At 51.3% G+C, this 25,465-nt stretch overlaps 1 protein-coding gene across 5 annotated transcripts in view; it reads right to left on the bottom strand.

Moving 5' to 3' along the window:
- Positions 1 to 11,713, bottom strand: part of LOC119953676 — a 66,700-nt gene extending 54,987 nt beyond the window's left edge. The window contains exons 1-2 of one of the 5 annotated variants that reach the window (XM_038778231.1): positions 10,892 to 11,197; positions 5,109 to 6,484 (exon numbers count right to left, since the gene is read on the bottom strand). In XM_038778231.1, coding sequence (XP_038634159.1) covers positions 5,109 to 5,165 — 57 coding nt within the window. In that variant the 5' untranslated portion in view covers positions 5,166 to 6,484; positions 10,892 to 11,197. Of the gene's footprint in view, positions 1 to 5,108; positions 6,485 to 10,113; positions 10,143 to 10,891; positions 11,198 to 11,329 lie in introns of those variants that run through there. The other 4 variants (XM_038778203.1, XM_038778193.1, XM_038778211.1 and 1 more) reach the window with 4 other exon arrangements.
- Positions 11,714 to 25,465: the final 13,752 nt, after the last annotated feature.

The raw sequence follows: 25,465 nt of genomic DNA, 5'->3' as shown, positions 1-25,465 counted from the left end.
CAATGGCAACATAGTTTCCATAGCCTCAGCTGTTGCTAACAAGGTTTAGGCTATAAAGGTGGAGAGAGGATCTAACCACCGCCCCTTGACATTCAATGGCATTACCATTGCGGAATTCCTCACAATCAACATCCTGGAGGTTACCATTGATCCAGAAACTGAACTGGACTAGTCACATTAATACTGTAGCAACCAGGGCAGGTCAACGGCTAAGAATCTTACGGCGAGTAACTCACCTCCTGATCCCCCCCAAAGCCTGTCCACCATCTACAAGGCACAAGTCAGGAGTGAGATGGAATACTCCCCACTTGCCTGGATGAGCGCAGCTCCAACAACACTCAAGAAACTTGACACCATCCAGGACCAAGCAGCCCCCCTGATTACTCCCCCCTACACAAACATTCAAACCCTCCACCACCGACAAACAGTGGCAGCTGTATGTACCATCTACAAGATGCACTGCAGTAACTCACCAAGATTCCTTAGACACACCTTCCAAACCCATGACCGCTACCATCTAGAAGGACAAGAGCAGCAGATACCCGGGATCCCCACCACCTGGAGTTTCCCCTTCAAGTCACTCACCACCCTGGCTTGGAAACCTATCGCTGTTCCTTCACTGTCGCTGGGACAACATCCTGGAACTCCCTCCCTAACAGCACAGTGGGTGTATCTACACTTCAAGGACTGCAGCGGTTCAAGAAGGCAACTCACCACCACCTTCTGGAGGGCAACCAGGGATGGGCAATAAATGCCTAACCAGCGACGCCCACATCATGTAAATTAATTTTTTTAACGTAAGAGGGTAGAAATTAATCTCAGGCGGTGGAGGGAAACGGACAATATGAAATCAGTTGCCCGGTATATACTGCATCTAATATTTAATCCATTGACCACAATAAAACTAAATATCAGAGGGTATGTATAAGCAAGCAGACAATTCAATACTTGATCGTCATGCACCAGCATCTGAGATGAATCTCTGCCCCCTGGGTTATGATGCTTTCTCTCTATTCTTTATCAGATGATTGAAAGTCCACCTGAACTGGTGTCCTTGAAATGGCTTAATCACATAACCAGGCAGTGCGATCTTCCTCTAGTTGATGAATGCATCTGCTTGATGCTAAAGTGGTTTAATCTAAAGGTGCAATTCCAGTCTGATGGTTGTGATGAAAGCGTCATCCTATCCCTGACAGAGATAGAGTAAAATGAAAATGGCTTATTGCCAGAAGTAGGCCTCAAATGAAGTTACTGTGAAAAGCCCCTAGTTGCCACATTCCGGCACCTGTTTGGGGAGGCCGGTACGGGAATTGAACCCGCGCTGCTGGCCTTGTTCTGCTTTACAAGCCAGCTGTTTAGCCCACTGTGCTAAACCAGCCCCTAACCCTATATGGGCAGGACGGGTAAGGACGCAAACGCAGGATGAGGTACCCCATAATGGAAACAAAAAAAAAAGTCAGAAGTTAAACGTGATGCGGACATAAATCACACTACTTTTAGCAAGAATAAACATCTTTCAGTGAAGAAGGTAGGATGTTAAATGAAACACAATTCTTCAGTTAACTCAAAAATGAGAATATTTCCAAACTTAACAACATATTCGTGAGCAGAACAAAATAAATACGTTACAATCACCTCATTTTCGGATCTCAGCAATTGTATCCCAATATAGCTTTACAACGCAGTTCCCTTTTGCATTCATCACTGGAAAAAACCCTCCCCAAAAATCACAACAGCTGCACTTTTAAACTCCAAACAAACAGTGTAGCCTTGGCCTTCATTCACAACAATACTCCTGCAGCTGTCAATTTGCTCAACCACATCCTCATTTGCAGTTTTGCTATCCTTGCTCCCAGTCAAACCACTATTTTCTCCCACCCTGGCCATCACCCCTGATATATAGGGCCCAATTTCATTCTGTCAAGACCGTGAAGCAAGCTTGACCACATCTTGTGCGCAACTGATTTATCCACTCACTACTCCAAAAATCAGTCTGGAAAGTAAAGTTGCTTTTTTTCACCACTGTCGACTATTTCCTTAAATCCTGCTTTCTTTCTTGCTTACTGGCTTTGTCATTGAGACCTCCTGCCTCTCCCTCTCACCTCAATAAGCAGTAAATCTCCTATAGCTGCCTTTTTCTCTACCCCAAGCTCCATACTTTCTCCTCTATTTTCCTTCATGTCCTCATTCAGTTGATCATAACCATTAGATCCACCTCTTGCTCTTTTCACTCCATTCTCACTAAAATGCTGACCAACCAATTTCCCTTCCCGTTTCCTCCGTGCTAACATACATTGTAAATGGCTACACCTGTACACGTAGTGACCCTACATCTTTCAGAACTATTGCTTCTGCAAAGAAAAACAAATCTCATCCTGGACTGCTTCATCCTTCTAAACTAATAATCTCAACACCAATCTCCTTTTCTTGTGACTTTATTGAATTGCTCAATAGGTACCACAGCACTGAAATGGCCCAAATCAAGTTTACCAATGGTATCACGTGATTGTGACAAGGTGCGCATTCTCGTCTCCTTATGATTTTGATTTGATTTATTGTCACAGGCACCGAAGTACAGTGGAAAGTATTTTTCTGCAGCCAGGGGATCTTCCTGCAGCCTCTGTCTGGGTTGACCACACAATCAACCCAGGATATTGGATTGGCCATGCTAAATTGCCCATAGTGTTCTAAAAAGTAAGGTTAAGGGGGGGTTGTTGGGTTACGGGTATAGGGTGGATACGTGGGTTTGAGTAGGGTGATCATTTGCTCGGCACAACATCGAGGGCCGAAGGGCCTGTTCTGTGCTGTACTGTTCTATGTTCTAATCCTCATAGAATATTATCATATAATCCCTACAGTGCAGAAGGAGGCCATTCAGCCCATCGAGTCTGCACCGACCCTCTGAAATAGTAACCTACCTAGGCCCAAACCCCCACCCTATCCCCGTAACCCCACCAGGGGCAATCTATCACGGCCAATCCACCTAACCCGCACACCTTTGTACTGTGGGAGGAAACCGGAGTACCCGGAGGAAACTCACTCAGACACGGGGGAGAAGGTAGCACAGTGGTTCGCACTGTTGCTTCACAGTGCCAGGGACCCGGGATCGATTCCATGCTTGGGTCATTGTCTGTGCGGAGTCTGCACGTGTCAGTGTGGATTTCCTCCGGGTGCTCCGGTTTCCTCCCACAGTCCAAAGATGTTGGGGTTAGGTGGATTGGTCACACTAAATTGCCCCGCAGTGTCCAAAGGTTAGGTGGGGTTGCTGGGTTACGGGGATAGGGTGGAGGTATGGTATGGGCTTAGGTAGGGTGCTCTTTCAGGGGCCAGTGTAGACTCGATGGGCCGAATGGCCTCCTTCTAAGGTAAATTCTAAGGTGCAAACTCCACGCAGTCACCCAAGGCTAGAATTGATCTAGGGTCCCTGGCGCTGTGAGGCATCAGTGCTAACTACTGTGCCACCATGCTGTCCATCTCTAATGTCTTTCTTTCTTTGCCCAATTCAATGGGACTGCCCTTGCTTAGTTCTACCCTTCAGTATTCAATCATAACCATAGCATTTCTATTAATGGCTTCATTTTTTGCCACCATGCCATTACCTCTGGAATTCCTATGGATCAATCCTTGCCCCTTCCCCATCTATATTTTGTCCCTTCCAAAGAATAGGATTACATTTCACAGAATGATACTCAGCTCTACTTTCCACCATTCCCTGGTTCTCTTGAACGCTCCATTGCCTCCCTGTTCTCAGACATTCAGTTTTGCATCAGGTGAACTTCCTTCATTTAAACTTTGTGCAGAGTGAATCCATAGAATCAGAGCCTGCCATGAATTATATGTCCCCCACCCCTCTATGAACTCTATATCCCCATCTCTCTTCCTGACCATTTCAAAGGGAAAACCAGACTGTTTGCAACTTTGATGATTTATTTGACACCAAGCTATGTTTCCAACCCCAAATCATCTCCAAAAATTTCCCGCCCGTTACCAAAATCCTCAACCATACTTTTATTTTCTGAATTGACTATCGCAATGTCTCCTGCCAGTTTTCTACCCTCCAACCTCCATAAAGTTCATATCCAATCCTAATCTATGTGAATTAGAAACAAGAGGAGCCTCAAATTGATATTGTTCTCCTCTCATCATTGTTTTTTGAGAACTGGGGAGCAGGCGTTCAATCCTCTCCTACTTAGGAACACTCTACAGCTGGGGTGGTTTGTAACCTTGGCGTCACCTTGATTTGATCTTTCACACACTCCCTCATGCGGAAACCTGCTCCTCAGCACTTTTCCATGTTTTCTATTCTTACACAAAATTTCGAGGAAAGGTTCAGTACTCAAAAAGGTCAAAATGTAAATCCAGCATTTACATTTATTGTCACTTCCATTCACTTAACCAATCTTTCAATATACGGGTTTTGCATTCTGTTGCCCCAGAATGTGCTAAATTCCTAAATCACACTGAGTGGCGATATAAAAAAGCTACATAAATGACAAAGAAACAATCTATTTCTTCTCCCTTTGCCGTGCATATTTTTGGCAATATTGCAGCAAATTCAGAAGAAAATAAAGATCTCAACCATACAAGCTATCAGTTAACAGATATGAATTTGTAATTTAACTTCCTTTCTCCAGATAAACTGGCGATTACAGCCTTGCAACTCACTCCAGGAGTTTCACCATCAATATCTCTTCCAATATCAGTTTTTATATTGCATCATTCATTTCAGTAGATTTTTTTTTGGACTTCTGCTAAACATGGCAAATGCAGATGATATCCTGGTTGAAATATTTTGGGGTCGGATCATATGAGGAAGCAAAATGAAAGGTTAAAGTTGAGTCATTCCTCAGCTTAACGTTGTCTTTGCAACTAATCAAAACACACTTTTGCAAATATGTTGGAAATCTGAAAAAATAATTAACTTAAATGCACATCAGGCTGTTTTCCTTCCTTTACAAATTTTGCCTGACTTGATGAGTGTTTCCAACATTTTCAGTGTTTACTTTCCACCAGTAATTAATTCAATTCTCCAAAGGTTAAATCTCAGCAATTCTCCCAAGCCATTATCTTGATGATCATTTGTTTACAAAAGAACTTGTAAGACTAACCTTCAGAGCTGAACTTGCAGAGAGGATCTCCTGGTTTTCTGAAAACAGAGAGTTCATAGGGCACAAAGCTTCAGTTGCACCAAAGCCTGAAAATTCAGTTTCACTACAATCAGTCTGAAGTATGTCGCCAACTAGCCGGCCATTCCTTTCAAAAGTTGTCCCATTTACTGCAGAATCAGTGAAGCTGTAATCAACAAAAGCTGCAGACTGGTCTGGATTGTGGCCTCTGTGTAGTTCCTCTTCAGCCTTCTCAGAAACGTTTAATTTAACATGCTGATCTTTGGAACACAAACATCGGTAACTGAAACGGAGGTGTTCAATTCATTTTCACATTTGCGATTTGAAGATTTATGGCGTTGGATTGGAAAACGATGATTCGTGAAGCTGCCTTTAATGGAGCTCTGCTCCCAGAAACTCTTTCCAGAAAAATCATCCTTCTCCCTCAAAGACAATTCACGAAAAGGACCACAAAATTGAGAGGTTTTACTGTAACCGGCAAAGTCACTCCATAACTCATTGCCTTCTTCATCTTTTGATGCAAATGCTGATTCATTTGTTGAAGAATTATGCTGTATACCCTCTCTCACATCCGCTAAATCAGCTCCATTTAAGTTATGCTTCATGTCGTTAACGGGATCCCCCATATAGCCTGTTGGGATGGCATTTATTGAATCACTGGGATTTAATGTTTCTGAATTGAAAGATTTATGAATTTCCAGTACGGTTGTCTCTCTTTGGATTTTGACAACTTCACCAAGATCTTGTGGCTCCAAACAGTTCTGGTTCACGTCTAATCCACAATCATCCAAAGAGATAGAAACTTCCACATTTCCATTTATGCCATTCAGTCTCATAAAGCACTCTGCCATGTTCTGGGGAAAAGTTATTTGCATTTACATTTTCTTCCTGTTGCAAATGTACTGCTGGCAATCTTTCTTGATAATCTGTAACACCAGTCATCATGTCGATAGCACATGGTTGATGACAGTATTACCATGAAGGTGTACAAAGATAATTCAAAAATAATTCATAAAGGATGGAATGGTTCGGAAGTAAAAATGGAAAACTACTTCCATTACTCTTCTGTTTCTCGCTTTCGTGCCACTCAATGCACTTCACTTCACGTATCTCAGTTTAAAGTTACCAATGAAATTGCTTTAAAAAGGAAAATAGTTCAGTCTTTGTTTACTGAACTGCATTGCAGTTTACATACTATGGAAATTTTTGTATTAATTTGCAAGCCACATTTGCAAATTTTGAACAGACATTTAACTTTATTTTGGAGGTTATGCTTTCATAGATTGGGCTGTATTCACATCGTGGCTAGTGTTCTTTTCATTTGACCTTCAGCAGTTGCACCAATTGTCTCCTGCAGTCTGTGAAAAGAAATGAAAAATAACAAAGTGAAACATTCTTTGCATATTTGTTAGATCAGGCATGGTATTATGGAAGTACACAAAATACTTTTATACCCAGACCAACGTCAATTGTGGCTTATTAAACACATCCAACAGCAGTTCAAGGAGGAGGCTCTCAACAACTTTCCCAGGGGTAACAAGGGAAGGACAATAAATGTTGGTTTATAAAAGCCTATATCTCAAAAATGAATGCAAAGTAAGGTTTAGAAAACTGGATTTGTACGGAGACTCTGTAGTTTGCCAATAAGTAAACACGAGTTTCCTCCTCCGTTCCTGTATAAGTTTCATCACCAAAAGACGATGAATCAGCCTGTGGTATATCCATAAGCCACATCAAAATCACTCCCGATCATTCTCGCTGGCTGCCCACAGCATCATCCAACAGGGAACTTTGTGAAACAAAATAGGAATACAAACTTGGGGTGGCACAGTGCTGCCTCACAGTGCCAAGGATCTGGGTTCAATTCCAGCCTTGGGTGTCTGTCCGTGTGGAGTTTGCATTTTTTCCTCATGTCTGCATGGGTTTCCTCTGGGTGCTCTGGTATCCTCCCTCAGTCCAAAGATGTGCAGTTAAAGTGGGTTGACCATGCTACATTGTCTCTTCGTGCCCAAAGATGTGCAGGCTAGGTGGGGTTACGGATATAGGGTGGGGGGAGTAGACATAGTTAGGGTGCTCTTTCAGAGTGTTGGTGCAGACTCAATGGGCCAAATGGCCTCCTTATTCTTCAATAGAGATTCTATTGGGGTATTGAGATTATTTGTAATACTCCCACTATTGGCATGGAAGTGTTACCAGTGATTTAACCTCAAGTTTTTTAAAATAAATTTAAAGTCCCCAATTCTTTTTTTTTCCCAATTAAGGGGCAACTTAGCGTGGCTAATCCACCTACCCTGCACATCTTTGGGTTGTGGGGGTGAGACCCAAGAAAACAAGGGGAGAATATGCAAACTCCACACAGACAGTGACCCAGGGTCGGGATCGAACCCAGGTCCTCAGCGCCGTGAGGCAGCAGTGTTAACCACTGTTCCGCCCTTCAAATACTTCTATTCAATATGCTTCCCATTCTACTATTTTAGAAAAATGGAGTTGAAAAGTAAGAAAAAATAGAATAGAAAGTGGCAGTAAGAAAGCAGATGAATAAACGACCAGAAAATGTGTTTTATTGATGTTGGCTGCAGGAGGAATGTTAGAGCATTGGAAAGACTCCACATGTTTCTTTAACAGTAATACTGTGGGATCTTTCACATTCAGTGGCACAGGAAAACAAGACCTTGGTTTAACCTCTCATCTGAACGGCAGCACCTCTGACAATCCCTTACCACTGCAAATGAGCTGGATTTAAATCCATGATCTTCTGACTAGTTACTACCACGTTAAATCGATATTTTAAAAAATGAATCATTTTTGAATTGGAAGAAACAATATTAATATTTAAAAGTTGCATCGATGTTGCATAGCACCCAGTAGGATAGATCTTTAAAAATCTTAAAATGAATTTAGTCCATTTTTATGGGCGGGACGGTAGCACAGTGGGTAGCACTGTGGCTTCACAGCACCAGGGTCCCAGGTTCGATACCCGGCTTGGGTCACTGTCTGTGCGGAGTCTGCACGTTCTCCCCATGTCTGTGTGGGTTTCCTCTGGTTTCCTCCCACAAGTCCTGAAAGACGTGCTGTTAGGTGAATGGGACATTCGGAGTTCTCCCTCAGTGTACCCGAACAGGCGCCGGAGTGTGGTGACCAGGGGATTTTCACAGTAACTTCATTGAAGTGTTAATGTAAGCTTACTTGTGACAATAATAAAGATTATTATATTAATTGGAGTATTTGAGTTGTGTCCTAACAGTATCTTGAGTTGACCAGAACAATGATCTCAACATAAAAACAGGAAATGCTGGTAAAACACAGCAGGTCTGCAGCAACTGTGGAGAGTTAACATTTTGAGTCTATATGGGTGAGATTTACCATCTGTTCACACTGGCGGGAAATTCCAGTCCCACGCCGGTGCACAGGTTTCCCGGCGACGAAGGCTGCTGTCAATGGGATGCGGGACCCGTCCTACAGCTCTATTTCACTCCCATAGATGCTGTCAGTTCTGCTGCGTTTTCCCATCATTTCCTGTTTTTAATTTCAGATAATGCTGCTCTTGTTTTAATGATCACAACATTATGTTCACATGTCACCTTTGAGCCCTTGGAAACTTGATACATGACAAAGTTCACAGCCAACAGCTATTTTGACCGGTGAATTATGCAAATTTAAGGTAACCAGGAACAACTGCTCCCAGTGAAGTAGGTGATCCCTCCTCCAGTGTTCAAACGCTGGGCAAAGTTGGCAGAGGAACCTTTCCAGCTGGTCAATATTGCAATTTGGCTTCAGTGAAATGCATGGCACAAGGGTATTACTAATTCAAAATATGCAATAGTCAGGCTATTTTAAGGGAGCACATCACCCATTACTCCCTGAACAACCAGGGGATTCACAAACTCAATATGGAATACACTTGTTATCAAATTCCAAAGCAAAGAATGAACAAATAGAAAAATGTGTAATTGACATTGAAACTTTTGAGGATTTATTCTAATTGTGTTTAGTTTGATTATCAGACAAGAGGGCGAAGATTTACTCATGGCTCAAACTTACTAAAAAGATTAAGAGGCAAGGCAGAGATTATCCCCATGTGTGTGAACACCAATAGGAAGTTTCTAAAAGTTAAATGTTAAAAAAAAGCAGACTTTGCCCTCACTTCAAAATAAGCTCACACAATTAATTTAATAACCGCAGATCTGTGGAAAATATCGCTGGTCATCTGGCTCATCCCAAAATGCACTACTTTCAATTGCCCACTCTTGCCAAACATTGAAATCTACCATAGTCTCCCAATCCACATAGTCTTGCTGTGTCAACTAGTTAAATGTAAAACAGTCTGTTCAACCTAATTCTAAGCTTAATTCTATTGCTTCTGATTCTGAAATTTGTGACGATCTCAAATATATTGTGGGATTTGGAAACAGTATTTTTTAGAAAATACCTTATTGGTACGGTGGGACAGCTGCACTAAATAAAGCAAAATAAATGACTAAGTTGACTACACAAGCTGGATGAAACAATTGGCAAGTATGAAAGGCATCTGAGAAAAATAAACTCCAAAGTTTCTGGATTGTAATTTGCACACTAAATGAGGGAAACGTTTAGAAACTTCAGTAGGATATTTCTAAAAGGTTCAGCACTGGGCAAAACTTTTCTTTAAAAAAAAGTTGAATTTAAACGTTGTCTTTAAAATATTTTATATGCTTCCTGCTCATTTGCACCTTAACCTATTTTTCAGATCTAACCTTCCTTCCACAAGTTTGGGTGGTTTTCCTTTCATTGAAAAAAAAAGTCAAATCTTTTCTTTTTGTAAGTACTGTATTTACAAATAGCACTCGAGGTTTGACAATAAATCTTATTTCCAACTTCGAATTGAAGCGGTAAATCTGGTCATACAAACTTTGGTAACACCGTTTTCTTTTTTTTAAAATCCTTTTGGAATGCAATAGAAACGATTGAGAACACGATCAAAAAATATTATCTGGTTTCCTTTACATACAAGTGTCTCCTGTCATACTCAACGCTCCCCGTTTCAGTCTGCTAACTTTCACATAAAGCCCAGATATTTAAAGTTTTCCCCCATTCGCTGTTATTAATTTATCACCACCTCTCTCTGCCCCCCCCCCCCCACACACACCCAGCCCGATCTCAACTCTGCCCAAAAAAAGACTGGACAAACTTTTCAACCTGTGTCACCATCCTAGACTGGGCTCCTAACAAAAACTAGATAACAAAAGGTACGTGAGCTTGCAAACGTTTCTGCTGACCATGTTATTACCTTCTTGATTTTTAATTTGCAAAATGCTACATTCAATCCTTGACATACACATCGTTCAAAACACTGAAACCTCTTCATTAGCAATTTACTACACTAGTGTTACTGTATTTTTAAATCGGACATTTCCAAGAACATTGCAGATATTCACCAATGGTAATTGATATAATTACAGGCATTGACTTAAAACCTCTTAGACCTTGGGAGACGAGGATTGTTATAAACAGCAGCGCAAAACAAGATATGAATGCACTTATCGGTCCAGTATTAGGATCACTTCACACCCGGAAGTGACAACCGTGTATCAATTCAATTTCCCAATCTGCTATCACTTTATTAAGTTGAAAGAAAACACATTCATGCCGACAGGGGTGAAATGATGACAGATTAACAAACACCCTCGAGGAAGAAATCCCCAGAGTGAAGACAAATCTCTCTCCCAGTGCTGCTGTTTGCTGCTTCAAATCTCTGTTAAGAATAGACATGTACAACAAGTACATACCTTTCCAGCCTGTGCTTAAAACAGACCTGGTTAAAAATCCCACTTATTATCCGGTCAAACGTGAGCTGATTGGAAGCATTTCAACTCTTGAACAAATAAATGATAAGGGATTTATGATCGAGCTCTTTTTGCATAAATTCAACCCCTACATTTTTCCGGTGCCGCTTCCAAACTTGGCCAATCTGTGTTTAACCCCAGCACCAATGTTTCTGGGCGAGAGAGAGAGAGGTGCTATGGGGGAAGCTCAGGAACTTGCTCAGCAGGCAGCCCCTGCACTGGGATCAGCACAGGCGGAGCCAGCAGATCCTTCAGCCTGGAAAACTTGGGGGGGGGGGACAGAAACAAACCCCGGAGAACAGCCCAATCCCCATCCCAGCCTCTGCTTTGCGCTCCCCTCCTTCCACTCCCCTCTGTGCCAGACCGTGAGCTACATGGTACCTGTGACCGGTCGGTTCCGCCGCTCCCCGATAAAGAGCCGGGAGATACACAGTTTTTTAATCAGCAGTCCGCCTCCAGTAACTCCACTCCGGGATTTGTTCCACACGTCACCCAGCCCAACCCCTCTGAGCTCCTGGACAGCAGGGAGCTGCTGCTCCTCACACATTGCCTGGAGTCTCACACAAAAGCATTGCCAGGCAATAGGAAGCTGGTCTTAAGTAAATGAGCTGATCTCAGAGCACACTCTCTCTCTCTCTCAGGTCTGAAGAGTGTTTCCACCATTTTCTGTTTCAGGTTTCCACCAGTGGCAACCGATTTCGCTCTTGCGTTGCGAGCAATTGATTGGGAGTCACAGATTTTCAAGAGCAAGAGGTTTTATTACCTCCCCACGGATGCTGCCTGGCCTGCTGGCTATTTCCGGCATCTTCCGCTTTGTGGCAAGTGCCCGTTGAGTGGCTGTTGATGGCATCTCCGCAGCAATGCTGCAACACAGCTTTACCCACTGCCCCGGCCTTTCCTTCTCCTCAGACCTGGAGGGAGGTTTGCTAAACCCAGCTCAGGTGATGGGGCAATTCGCTCCTTGCGGGTTTGTACACTGCACGTCTGCAGAATTAATAGGGAGAGGGGGTGGTATACCCCTTCCCACTAGTATGTGGCATTCCCTCATTGACACAGTTGTAAACTTGTCCACACCAAGTATTTATTTTTCAGAAGTATTCATTTGATTGCTTAAAGGTGTTTATTTCTGAATTATCCAGAACATGGGTGTGTGACAATGACTGTAAAATGTGTCCGCCTCTCCCTGTCCATATACTGCTTCAAATACCCAGCTTTAGATAAATGTGTACATATGCATCTAAACTACTTGCCTCAACAGTCTTGTCTGTGACATACACACATAATATGCTGCTGATGGCAGGTGCGAATTAAAATAGCAGAGGTAAAACCCAACTGTATTATGCAATGCATCAATATGTGTTACCATTGAGACTAAGGTGTCAGAGTTCATGGGCGGGATTCTCCGTGAATCGACGCAATGGCCCGAACCCGGCGGCAAAAACGGCGCAAAGGACTCGGGCGTCGGACCCCCCCCCGGAACGTCGGCAATTCTCCTGCCGGGAATGGGCTAGTAGCGGCGTGACGCCATTCGCGACGGCATCACCCGTCACGGACGCGCGTGCCGTCAGTGATGCCACGTGGCATCGCAGCACAAAGGACGGCCCCCCCGCGTCGCAGCACAAAGGACAGCCCCCCACTCAGAGACCGGTCAAAATGGCCGCCCGCAGCACAGACAAGGTTCCAGGAGCGGGACATCGAGGCGCTCCTGGACGCAGTGGAGCAGAGGAGGGAGGCCCTGTACCCCGGACAGGGCCGCAGGATCGCACCACGCCTCAGCCGGCGCCTGTGGAGGGAGGTGGCAGGGGCCGTCAGTGCCTCGGCCGTGACAGCAAGTACAGGTGTCCAGTGTCACAAGAAGATCAATGACCTTGTCAGGGCAGCCAGCCACCCCCAACCCCACCTCCGATGGGTGGCAGAGGCCTAGATGAAACCAACATGGCTGCACCCACCCATGCAGGTTGCATTGGCAGGATGGGTTGTGAACCTCTGCCAACATACACACAACCGCTGGCCCGCATGTAAATGTCTGCCTAACACTGTTGCCCTTTATCCCTGCCACAACCCCCCCCCCCCCCCCCCCCCCCCCCCCACAGGAGAAGCGCGCTCACACCAACCGGAGTGTGAGAGGACCGGAGGGGGTCCACCCAAACTGAGACCACTCACCATTGATGAGGAGAGGGCCCTGGAACTTGCAGGCGGACCTGAGGACCGGGAGGTTGCGGATGCAGAGGTCGGGGGCGCACCACCAAGTGAGACCCCCCACTGACTGTCCCCCTTCCCCCCTATCCACCTTCCCCCATATCCCCCTTATCCCCTTTCCATTTCCCCCTTCCCCCACATCCCCTTCCCCCATATCCCCCCCTGCCCCCATCCCCGTCTGTGTGTCTAACCATGCTGCTGTATTTTGTATTGCAGGACCAAACATCGGCCCACCCGTCCCCGCGGATGGCGAACACCCCCAGGACGATCCAGGGTGGCCACAAGCCAGGGACAGACACGGCCCATCAGGTATACGACGCCCCCAGGGCGGCCAAGAGCCAGGGACAGACCCGGCCCATCAGGCATACGACGCCCCCAGGGCGGCCAGGAGCCAGGGGCAGACCCGGCCCATCAGGCATACGACGCTCCCAGGGCGGCCAGGAGCCAGGGACAGACCCGGCCCATCAGGCATACGACGCTCCGAGGGCGGCCAGGAGCCAGGGACAGACCCGGAGCACCAGCGAGACGACACCCCCATCTAGTGCGAGAGCGGCGATGCCGGCGGGCCAGACCCAGCGACGAGGGGGGCAGCCACAGGAACAGGCCCCCGTCGCAGCCGACCGAGGACACACCTATCCAGGACACACCTACCCAGGACACACCTACCCAGGACACTGACGCCCAAGACACTGACGCCCAGGACACCGACGCCCAGGACACCGACGCCCAGGACACTGACGCCCAGGACACCGACACACAGGACACTGACGCCCAGGACACTGACGCCCAGGACACCGACACACAGGACACTGATGCCCAGGACACTGACGCCCAAGACACTGACGCCCAGGACACTGACGCCCAGGACACTGACGCCCAGGACACTGACGCCCAGGACACTGACGCCCAAGACACTGACGCCCAGGACACTGACGCCCAGGACACCGACGCCCAGGACACTGACGCCCAGGACACTGACGTCCAGGACACTGACGCCCAGGACACTGACGCCCGGGACACTGACACCCGGGACACTGACGCCCGGGACACTGACGCCCGGGACACTGACGCCCAGGACACTGACACCCAGGACACTGACGCCCAGGACACCGACGCCCAGGACACCGACGCCCAGGACACCGACGCCCAGGACACTGACGCCCAGGACACTGACGCCCAGGACACTGACGCCCAGGACACTGACGCCCAGGACACTGACGCCCAGGACACCGACGCCCAGGACACCGACGCCCAGGACACCGACACCCAGGACACCGACGCCCAGGACACCGACGTCCAGGACACTGACGCCCAGGACACTGACGTCCAGGACACTGACGCCCAGGACACTGACGTCCAGGACACTGACGCCCAGGACACTGACGTCCAGGACACCGACGCCCAGGACACCGACGCCCAAGACACTGACGTCCAGGACACTGACGCCCAGGACACTGACGTCCAGGACACTGACACCCGGGACACTGACGCCCGGGACACTGACGCCCAGGACACTGACGCCCAGGACACTGACGCCCAGGACACCGACGCCCAGGACACTGACGCCCAGGACACTGACGCCCAGGACACTGACGCCCAGGACACTGACGCCCAGGACACCGACACACAGGACACCGACACACAGGACACTGACGTCCAGGACACTGACGCCCAGGACACCGACGCCCAGGACACCGACGCCCAGGACACCGACGCCCAGGACACAGACGCCCAGGACACCGACGCCCAGGACACCGACGCCCATGACACCGACGCCCAGGACACTGACGCCCATGACACTGACGCCCAGGACACCGACGCCCAGGACACCGACACACAGGACACCGACGCCCAGGACACCGACGTCCAGGACACCGACGCCCAGGACACTGACGCCCAGGACACTGACGCCCAGGACACTGACGCCCAGGACACTGACGCCCAGGACACTGACGCCCAGGACACTGATGCCCAGGACACTGACGCCCAGGACACCGACGCCCAGGACACTGACGCCCAGGACACCGACGCCCAGGACACTGACACCCAGGACACTGACGCCCAGGACACTGACGCCCAGGACACTGACACCCAGGACACTGACACCCAGGACACTGACACCCAGGACATTGACACCCAGGACACTGACGCCCAGGACACTGACGCCCAGGACACTGACGCCCAGGACATTGACACCCAGGACACCGACGCCCAGGACACCGACGTCCAGGACACCGACGCCCAGGACACTGACGTCCAGGACACTGACACCCGGGACACTGACACCCGGGACACTGACGCCCGGGACACTGACGCCCAGGACACTGACGCCCAGGACACTGACGCCCAGGACACTGACGCCCAGGACACCGACGCCCAGGACACTGACGCCCAGGACACTGACGCCCAGGACACTGACGCCCAGGACACTGACCCCCAGGACACCGACACACAGGACACCGACACACAGGACACTGACGCCCAGGACACCGACGCCCAGGACACTGACGCCCAGGACACTGACGCCCAGGACACCGACGCCCATGACACTGACGCCCAGGACACCGACGCCCAGGACACCGACACACAGGACACCGACGCCCAGGACACCGACGCCCAGGACACCGACGCCCAGGACACTGACGCCCAGGACACTGACGCCCAGGACACTGACGCCCAGGACACTGACGCCCAGGACACTGACGCCCAGGACACTGATGCCCAGGACACTGACGCCCAGGACACCGACGCCCAGGACACTGACGCCCAGGACACCGACGCCCAGGACACTGACACCCAGGACACTGACGCCCAGGACACTGACGCCCAGGACACTGACACCCAGGACACTGACACCCAGGACACTGACACCCAGGACATTGACACCCAGGACACTGACGCCCAGGACACTGACGCCCAGGACACTGACGCCCAGGACATTGACACCCAGGACACCGACGCCCAGGACACCGACGCCCAGGACACCGACGCCCAGGACACTGACGCCCAGGACACTGACGCCCGGGACACTGACACCCAGGACACTGACGCCCAGGACACTGACACCCAGGACACTGACACCCAGGACACTGACGCCCAGGACACTGACGCCCAGGACATTGACACCCAGGACACTGACACCCAGGACACTGATGAACAGGACACCCACACACGGGACGGATGGACAAGAATCACCACTCCAGGGGATCCTGGACTTCGGGTCTATTGAGGAGCATGACACAACGCCACTGCTATCTCCTACACCCTCCACCATCACAGAGACACTCACCTCGGTTCGGCACTTTAGTGATGAGGCTTCTGGTACACTAACTGGTGCGCACAACACAGCCGTCCCGGTACAACAGCAGGTGGAGACAGGAGCAGCCGAGGGGCCGGGCGGTCGGAGGGCAGCCCGGCGCAAGCAACCATCTGCTGCCCAGACGGGTCCCATGTTCCTGGAGTTACCACACCCACCCATAGGCCCAATGCAGTCAAGGACCCAGGGACGATCGAAGGGGGTGACGGATGGCTTGCGGCAGCTGCAGATGCAGGTGGAGGAGTCCACCCGCGTCAGGAGCTGGGAGTGGTGCCGGTCATGCGTGCCACCCAGGCTGACACGACTCGGGTGGCGTCCGCGGTGAAGACAATGGGGGCGACGGTGTCAGCCATGGGGAGCGGTATGCAAGGCCTGGGGCGTTCCGTGCGGCCGGCGTCCATGGCCCAGGACATGGCTGCCCTCTCACAGGGAGCCATGAGCCAGAGCCAGCAGCAGATCGCAGAGGCGCTCAACGCCGTGGCCCAGTCTCTGAAGGCCATGGCCCAGTCTCAGCAGGCCATGGCGCAGTCCCAGCAGGCAATGGCCCAGTCTCAGCAGGCAATGGCCCAGTCTCAGCAGGCCGTGGCCCAGTCTCAGCAGGCCGTGGCCCAGTCTCTGCAGGCCGTGGCCCAGTCTCAGCAGGCCATGGCCCAGTCTCAGCAGGCCGTGGCCCAGTCTCAGCAGGCCGTGGCCCAGTCTCAGCAGGCCGTGGCCCAGTCTCTGCAGGCCGTGGCCCAGTCTCAGCAGGCCGTGGCCCAGTCTCAGCAGGCCGTGGCCCAGTCTCTGCAGGCCGTGGCCCAGTCTCTGCAGGCCATGGCCCAGTCTCAGCAGGCCGTGGCCCAGTCTCTGCAGGCCGTGGCCCAGTCTCAGCAGGCCGTGGCCCAGTCTCTGCAGGCCGTGGCCCAGTCTCTGCAGGCCGTGGCCCAGTCTCAGCAGGCCGTGGCCCAGTCTCTGCAGGCCGTGGCCCAGTCTCTGCAGGCCGTGGCCCAGTCTCTGCAGGCCGTGGCCCAGTCTCTGCAGGCCGTGGCCCAGTCTCAGCAGGCCGTGGCGCAGTCCCAGCAGGCCATGGCCTAGTCTCAGCAGGCCCTGGCCCAGTCTCTGCAGGCCATGGCGCAGTCCCAGCAGGCAATGGCCCAGTCTCTGCAGGCCATCGCTGAGGGCACGGCGCCATTTCCCAGGTGCTGGCTGGCATCACCCAGACACTGACAGGGATGGCCAACTCCCTGAGCTCCATGGCTGCAAACTGCAGACACATGTTGATACCAGGGCCGGCCTCCAGGACTCGCAGCGCCAGGTGCCAGGGGGGCGTCGGGGATGCAATGGGGGATGCTCGGGGGATGCAACGGGGGATGCTCAGTCCATTCGCATCCCCGACCCATGTAGAGGCCCGGGGGCCATCGGGCACCCCGAGGAAGGAGGAGGTGCTGGGGCCCGTTCCGGGTCCCCCTGTAGTGGAGGTCCCGGAACACTGCGACACCTCGGACTCCCACCCCCTTCCGTCCCAGGTGGATCTGGAGGGCAACGGGCCGGTCAGGCTGGCAATTCGCCATCCCAGTAGCCCGAGCCACAGCCTGGCCCATCTAGGCCGGGCCGCCCCAAGAAAAGGCCGCCAAAGGGGTCCCTAGTCACAGGGCAGGAGTCATAGGAGTCCACCTCCAGTTCTGCTGTACCATCTGGGGAACCACCTAGACGTAAGGCCAAAAAATTAGACACTGAGTAAGTTGGCACGGGTGCAGGGCACAATTAGTTATTGGGGCTATGGCACTGTATGAACGGTTTGTTATTAAAATCACTTTCACACCTACAGAAGCTGCCTTTGTGCTCTGTCCGATGCGTGTCTGGGTGTGGTGTGAAGTGAGCGCCAGTGTGTGTGTGAGGGGTGATAGAACGTCGGCTTCAGGTGAGTGTGCCTCCCCCCGGGCAGCACGGCGGCCTAGTGGTTAGCACAACCGCCTCACGGCGCTGAGGTCCCAGGTTCGATCCCGGCTCTGGGTCACTGTCCGTGTGGAGTTTGCACGTTCTCCCCGTGTCTGCGTGGGTTTCGCCCCCACAACCCAAAAATGTGCAGAGTAGGTGGATTGGCCACGCTAAATTGCCCCTTAATTGGAAAAAATAATTGGGTAATCTAAATTAAAAAAAAAAAAGAGTGTGCCTCCCCCCCAGGGTCGCCCTCGCCATCCCCCCGGGCAGACGACGGGACCGTGCGCTGCGGTGTCACGGCCGCATACAGGAACAGCCCGGGGGGAGAGTGGTACTGTGGCCATGGGTCAGACATCGTCCAACAATGTAGAGCCCAGAGCTCATCGCAAAGCGGGTTGTCATCATCCTCCATGGCCTGCAATCGACACGCTTCCATCGGTGACTGTGTGAGCCCTGCCCAGTTTGCCGCAGGTAGATATGCAATGGAGGGGTGGTGTGCATGCGGGTGGGGTGAGAGTGGTTGGCGGTGGGTGGGTGGGTGGGGTGAGGGTGGTAGGCTGGTACCGTAGTGTGCAGTCTGTGCCCATACTCACCGATCCCCACGCCCCCCCTAGTCCGTGCAGCTATCAGCCTGTTCTGTGCCCGCTGGCCCAGCTGATAACGTTGGGCAGCCTCCCCTCCATGTCCACTCCGTCTGTCCAGACCATTGCCCCCCCTCCTCTGCCTGCACCACATCGCCCCTCTGTTGGGCTATGTTGTGCAGGACGCAGCAGACCACAACTATCTGACGGGTACTGGAGGGCCCCTCCAGAGTGGTCCAGGCACCTGAAGCCCATCTTTAGCAGCCCAAAGCACCTCTCTATCACACCCTTGGTCGCTGCATGGGCATTGTTGTAGCGGTTCTCCGCGTCAGTCTGTGGCCTCCGTATAGGCATCATCAGCTACGACCTCAACGGGTAACCCCTGTCGCCCAGCAACCAGCCCCTCAGCCCGGGGCGGGGGGGCGTCCCTCGAACATGGTGGGGATGAACGATTGCGCCAATACGAATGAGTCATGTACACTGCCCGGGTACAGGGCGCAGATGTGCAGGATCATCATGCGGTGGTCGCAGTTCATGGAGTAGGTCCCTTTCCTATTCGTGAACACGGTCCTGTTATCCGCAGTTGGCCGCACAGCGCCGGGCATCCCATCGATCGCCCCCTGGACCATAGGCATCCTGGCCGCCGCTGTGAAGCCCGCTGCCCAGGCATCCTGGCTGACCCGGTCCACAGGGAACCGGGTGTAGCGGTCCGCAATGGCAGGTAGGGCGTCTGACACTGCACGGATGCACCGGTGCACCAATGCCTGCGTGATGCCAGACAGGTCCCCACTCGGCGCCTGGAATGACCCCGTGGCATAAACGTTCAGGGCCACCGTAACCTTTACGGCCACGGGGAGAGGGTGTCCTCCCCCAGTGCCACGCGGTGCCAGGTGTGCCATCAGGTGGCGGATAGGGGTGACGGTTTCCTGGCTCATCCGGAGTCTCCTCCTGCATGCCCGATCCGTGAGGTCCTGGGACAATGAGCGGGGCCGGTACACACGGGGCCTCATCGGGCGTCTCCGTCGCCCTGGCACCTCCACCTCCCCTTACTTCTCCTCCTCCTCTCCTGTCGGGCGGGCGGCCCTCAAGCCTGGGCGTCTGCCTCCCTGCAGCACGCTCCTCTGCGGCAGCCTCCGCTGCCTCCCTGGCATGCTCCTGCTTCCCCAGGGCAACATGTAGAAGTGTGGCTCTCGCCACTGCAGCCAACAACATCGCTGGGTGATGACCAAAACATAGCGGCCTGCAGGGGGTGGGGGGGTTAGATGACGTGACATCATTGCCCACCCAACCTCCCCCCCCCCCCCCCCCCCCCCACCCCCACAGCCAGGTGCGATGGGCTGCATGGTCACGACTGTTGGATGCTGGCACCTGGCCAGGCGGACAGCCTCCCCAAACCCCCCCCCCCCCCTCCCCAGCACGCGCCCTCTCCTCCCCAGCATGCGCCCTCTCCTCCCCAGAACCCGCCCTCTCCTCCCCAACACTTGCCCCTTCTTCCCCAGCACTCGCTCCTCCCCCAGCACTCGCCCCCCCGTTCCCAGCACGTGCTCTCTCCTCCCCGCACTCACCCTCTCCTCCCTGGCATGTGCCCTCTCCTCCCCGCACTCACCCTCTCCTCCCCGCATGTGCCCTCTCCTCCCCAGCATTCGCCCCCCCCCCGTGCCCAACCCAGCACTCGCCCACCCCCCCCACCTTCCCAGCACTCGCCCTCTCCTCCCCTACACTCGCCCTCTCCTCCCCTACACTCGCCCTCTCCTCCCCGGCACGCACCCCCTCCTCCCCAGCACCCTCACCCCCCCTCCCTAGCAGTCACCCCCCCCGCCCCCCCCCCCCCCCCCCCCCTCCACAGCACACGCCCCATCCTCCCCGGCATTCACACCCCGTCTCCCAGGCACTCGCCCCTCCCCCCCAGCACCCTCACCCCCCCCTCCCCAGCACTCGCCCCCCCCCCCCATCCTCCTCCCCAGCACGTGCCCCCCCTCCCCGGCACTAGCGCTCTCCTCCCTCCCCAGCACTCACCCTCTCCTCCCCGGCACGCGACCCCCTCCCCAGCACGTGCCTTCTCCCCCATGGCACTCGCCCTGTCCTCCCCGGCACCCATCCTCGCCTCCCCAGCATGCGCCCTCTCCTCCCTGGCACGAGCCCCCCCCCCCCCCCCCCCCCCCCCCGCCCTCTCCAAACACCCCCCCCAGGCATCCACACTCCAAAGGGTCCTGCCCCCGCCCCCCCCCCCCCCCCCCCCCCTCCCCCCCACTAACTGCGGCCGTGCTGTCGCTTCTCCTGCGGCCACCCCACTCCGAGCTCTACCTCCGCGCTGGCCGGCGTCAACCAGCAAGACTGGTGGATGCCGTTAAATGGGTGATTTGATTTACGCCAATGTGACCCGTGGTCACATTGGCGGGACTTCGGCCCATCCGGCCCGGTGAACACGGACGGCCCCGGGGCCCATTGCGTCGCCCCGGTCCTCGCTATTCTCCGAAGCAGGCGGCGCGATTCACGTCAAAGGGATTTTTGGAGGGCCGGAGAATTCGGCAGCTGGCGGGGTCAGGATTCACTCCACCCCCCCAGCGATTCTCCGACCTAGCGGTGGGTCGGAGAATCCCGCCCCATATGCGGAGAGGCGTTTCTAGCAGTGCTTTACGCGCCTGCCTGCTGAATTGTGACACTGGCCGCTTCCTGTTGAGGTCACATAGTGTGAGGTTAACTGGTGTGTGCCCGAGCGCATTCAAAATTACTGAACGTGTCTGATCATTATGTCACTGATGTCAACGGGCTGCTTATGCGATGCATGGATACTAACATTGGCCAATGATTGCGCAGAAAACCTCCTCCACATTCACTCCTTCAGCATAATAATAGCTGGGAGCAAAATGGTCCATAGACTTGGGCTATTTGAAGTTCCAATAAAATGGTGCTTTTGACTTACTTGTGCTGAGGTAACGTTTGTGGAAGCGCAATGATGAATTCTTTAGTGAGTTTGGAGGTTTCTGCTAACCCCCTCAGAAAGGCAACATTGCCTTGCATATAGGTAAAGGGGCTACTTGCTCTCCAAATGAGCAGAACATGCAGTGGAGGAGGCCGAGAGGCAAGCCTTTGTGAGGATGGAGGCGAGGAGGGCTCTCTTGTGAAGGTCGTGTGCCATGAGGGCTTTCTGGGAGTACCAATCCCACATTGGGATCAACCAGGAGCAGTGCCTGAGGTGGTTATGCTTCGCTGAGGAGAGTGTAGTGGGAATGTCAACTCCTTCATGATGATCTGGAGACAGTGGTAATGTCAGTAGACTAGTAATCCACAGGCCCAGGCTAATGTTCTGGGGAAAAGGATTCAAATCCCACCACAGCAGCTGGCGGAGGTTCAATTCAACTTATAAATCTGAAAGTAAAAGCTAGTCTCGGTAATGGTGACCACGAAACCATTATCGCTTGTTGTAAAAACCCCATCAGCTTCAATAATTAGGGAAGGAAATCTGTTGTCCTTACCTGGTCTGGCATACATGTGACTACAGGCCACAGCAATGTCGTTGGTCATAACTTTGTTTTGAAATGGCGTGGCAATTAGGGATGGCCAACAAATGCTGACCTTGCCAGCGCCACCCACATCTCATGAAAGATAAATTAAACCAGTTTGAGGATGATCCTCAGTGAGAGACCTCCATCGCTCTCTTGCTCTATGCAACTGCTTCCTTCCAGACGGGAGCTGGAGACTTGAGAAATATGTCGCAATTCATCATTCTCCAGTGTGTATAGGAGGTCACAGGGACACTCAGCAGAAGGAGCGGTGACTTCCTATGTTTCTTCCAGAGGAAGACCAGGATGAAAGTACATTTGGGTTTGCCAAACTAAGGGGCTTCTTGATGGTGGAGGGCACCTTCAAATGCTCTGTTGGTTCCTCGTGTCAAAGGGGAGTGATACTGTAATATATAGAATTTACAATGCAGGAGGCCATTCGGCCCATCGAGTCTGCACCGGCTCTTGGAAAGAGCATCCTACCCAAGGTCAACACCTCCACCCTATCCCCATAACCCAGTAACCCCACCCAACACTAAGGGCAATTTTGGACATAAGGGCAATTTAGCATGGCCAATCCACATAACCACTCTGGCCACCACTCTGCCAAGGTACAGTCGGTGTGTGACCCCTATACAAAATCTATCTAAGTGAACGCCCACTATCCTGGCAACACCCATGATGCTTGTATCCTGTGACAGCCGATACTTCCCACTGTCTTCAGGCTTTCAACATAGGCAACAGAATGGTTACTTGATGACAAGGGCTACTTACTCCACATTCGGCTCATGGTTCCCTTCCATCATCCCCATTTCAGTGAAAGTTATGGAGCCACCTACAAAATGTGGAAGAAGCAATTAGTCTCTTAAAGCCATTGGTCTTCTAAAACCATTCTCCTAAAGCAGTAATGTCATTGCTCAGGCCATTCAGGAGGGCTGTCTCCAGTAGAGATTCAGGACGGTTTCCATGTTTATGGTGGTGGGCCACGCCTTCCAAATTATGAGAGCCTAAGGGGGAGGAGGAGGACTGATTGGTAGCTCTTGTAGGTGCTGTGTACTCATTAACATGTGTGTGTGTGTGTGTGTGTGTATGTGTGTGTGTGTGGGGGGGGGGGGGGGGTGAAGTTGCGGGCGGAGTCACGTGCATGCAGTTGTACCATCGAGAAGGCCATTATCCTGGTCAACCTATGTGCCCCTCCTCCTGTAGAGTGTCTCTTACTAAGATGATGCTTAGGCCATAGATCACCAAATAACATTTTTAGCACAAAACAAGCAAATGAATGTAATCAGTACAAAACTATTTATTCACAGTGATTTATAAACCTCATTATTTTTCACAATATATCAAAAACAGCAAAGATGCGGTTCCTTGGGATGGCTTTCAACAGACATTAAAGTTTAATGAAGCAATGAAATCACTAACTTTTCACCGTCTTCGCCAGATCTAGACAATGTGATGAACTGAACACAGGTTTCTCAAAAACCTGTGACGAGAGACTCCTGGCCACATAGTTAACGATAAAAAATTACAAAGATTCCTTGGTCCTGCCTGTTTACAGGCTTGATACATCTCTTCATCACAGACTTAGCTATCAGTCAAGAATCACTTTCTCAGGCTATCAATTACCTGGGGAGTACTGGAATTGAATAAGATGGCATGTTTAATTGATCTGTGCCAAATACTTTGAATGACCTGTCAAAAAGGTTCCATTCATTTAGAGTGGCAGCAATGAGATCATGCATCCACAACGAAGCATGTCTCATTCCTGCCTTGCCCTGAGGTGTGCATTTTCACCAGCTCACCATTCACTTCCCTCCAATTTACAGAAAGCATTAGTCATCAACTGGCTTTTAAAATTTAAAACATTTTTTAAAATAGTGCTCAATGTCTTGTTGTGCTCTTGACTTAGCATAAGCTGCTTCCTTGATGTGCACTCTGACAAAGGAAGGTTCAGACGTGGAGATAGCTTCAACACGTTTATTGAACTATTAACAATTCTCCTACTTGGATTCGACTCTACTGTTGATCCTTCTATAGCTACTCAGACTGACGAACCAGTCTGCTACAATCCACGTGGTGGGTGTGATGTTGAATCAACCCTGTGTCTGTACTCACTGAGTGTCTCCACTGGAAAGAGGAAGATCATGTGTGCTGTGTCCTTTATATATGGGTTGGTGTAATGCCCCCCTGTGGTAGTGTCACCTCTGTGTATCGTGAATGCCCATTGGTCGTGTCCTATCTTACTGACCTATTGGTTGAATGTCTGTGTGTCATGTCTCTGGTGCTCCCTCTCGTGTCTATCTAGTCTACGTGTACTTACATTAACCCCTTGTGTATTTACAGTGATGCATATCACCACACTCAATTCTTTTTTTCAATTATGGGGCAATTTAGTTTGGCCAATCCACCTATCCTGCACATCTTTTGGGTTGTGGGAGTGAGACCTACGCAGACACGAGGAGAATGTGCAAACTCCATACGGACAGTGACCCGGGGCCAGGATCGAACCCTGGTCCTCGGCGCCGTGAGGCAGCAGTGCTAAAAACTGCGTCACTGTGCCGACTGAATTTTTTTTAAAAATGGTTAATTTTTGTCAGAGTGTGTCTCAGCTTCTTATGGCCTGCTACCTCAATAGATTTTCAATACAGCAAAGCAAAACAATTAACAGAAATCTTTTCTCTACGTACTAAAGCCACTCAATCTATTATGCCGTCACAGGGATTTTCTTCTATCTCCTAAAAAATGGTTGAGTTTCATAACATTTTAGATTTTAAATCAGCAATTTATTGAACAAAAGGTGACAAAGTAGCTGTGGCACTTGGTAGTACTCATGCCTCTATGTCAGAAGGTTGTGGGTTATGTCCAACTGCAGGATTTCAGCATAAAATCCAAGGTCAGCACGTCAAGTACGAAAGTGTAACTTCCCTGTTCAAGAAAGGAAGGAGACAGAAATTAGGAAACAATAGGCCAGTAGGTCTAACATCTGACACTGGGAAAT

This window comes from Scyliorhinus canicula, chromosome 2, assembly GCF_902713615.1.
Source record: "Scyliorhinus canicula chromosome 2, sScyCan1.1, whole genome shotgun sequence".
Lineage (NCBI taxonomy): Eukaryota > Metazoa > Chordata > Chondrichthyes > Carcharhiniformes > Scyliorhinidae > Scyliorhinus > Scyliorhinus canicula.
This window is presented reverse-complemented; position numbering and strand designations above follow the sequence as displayed.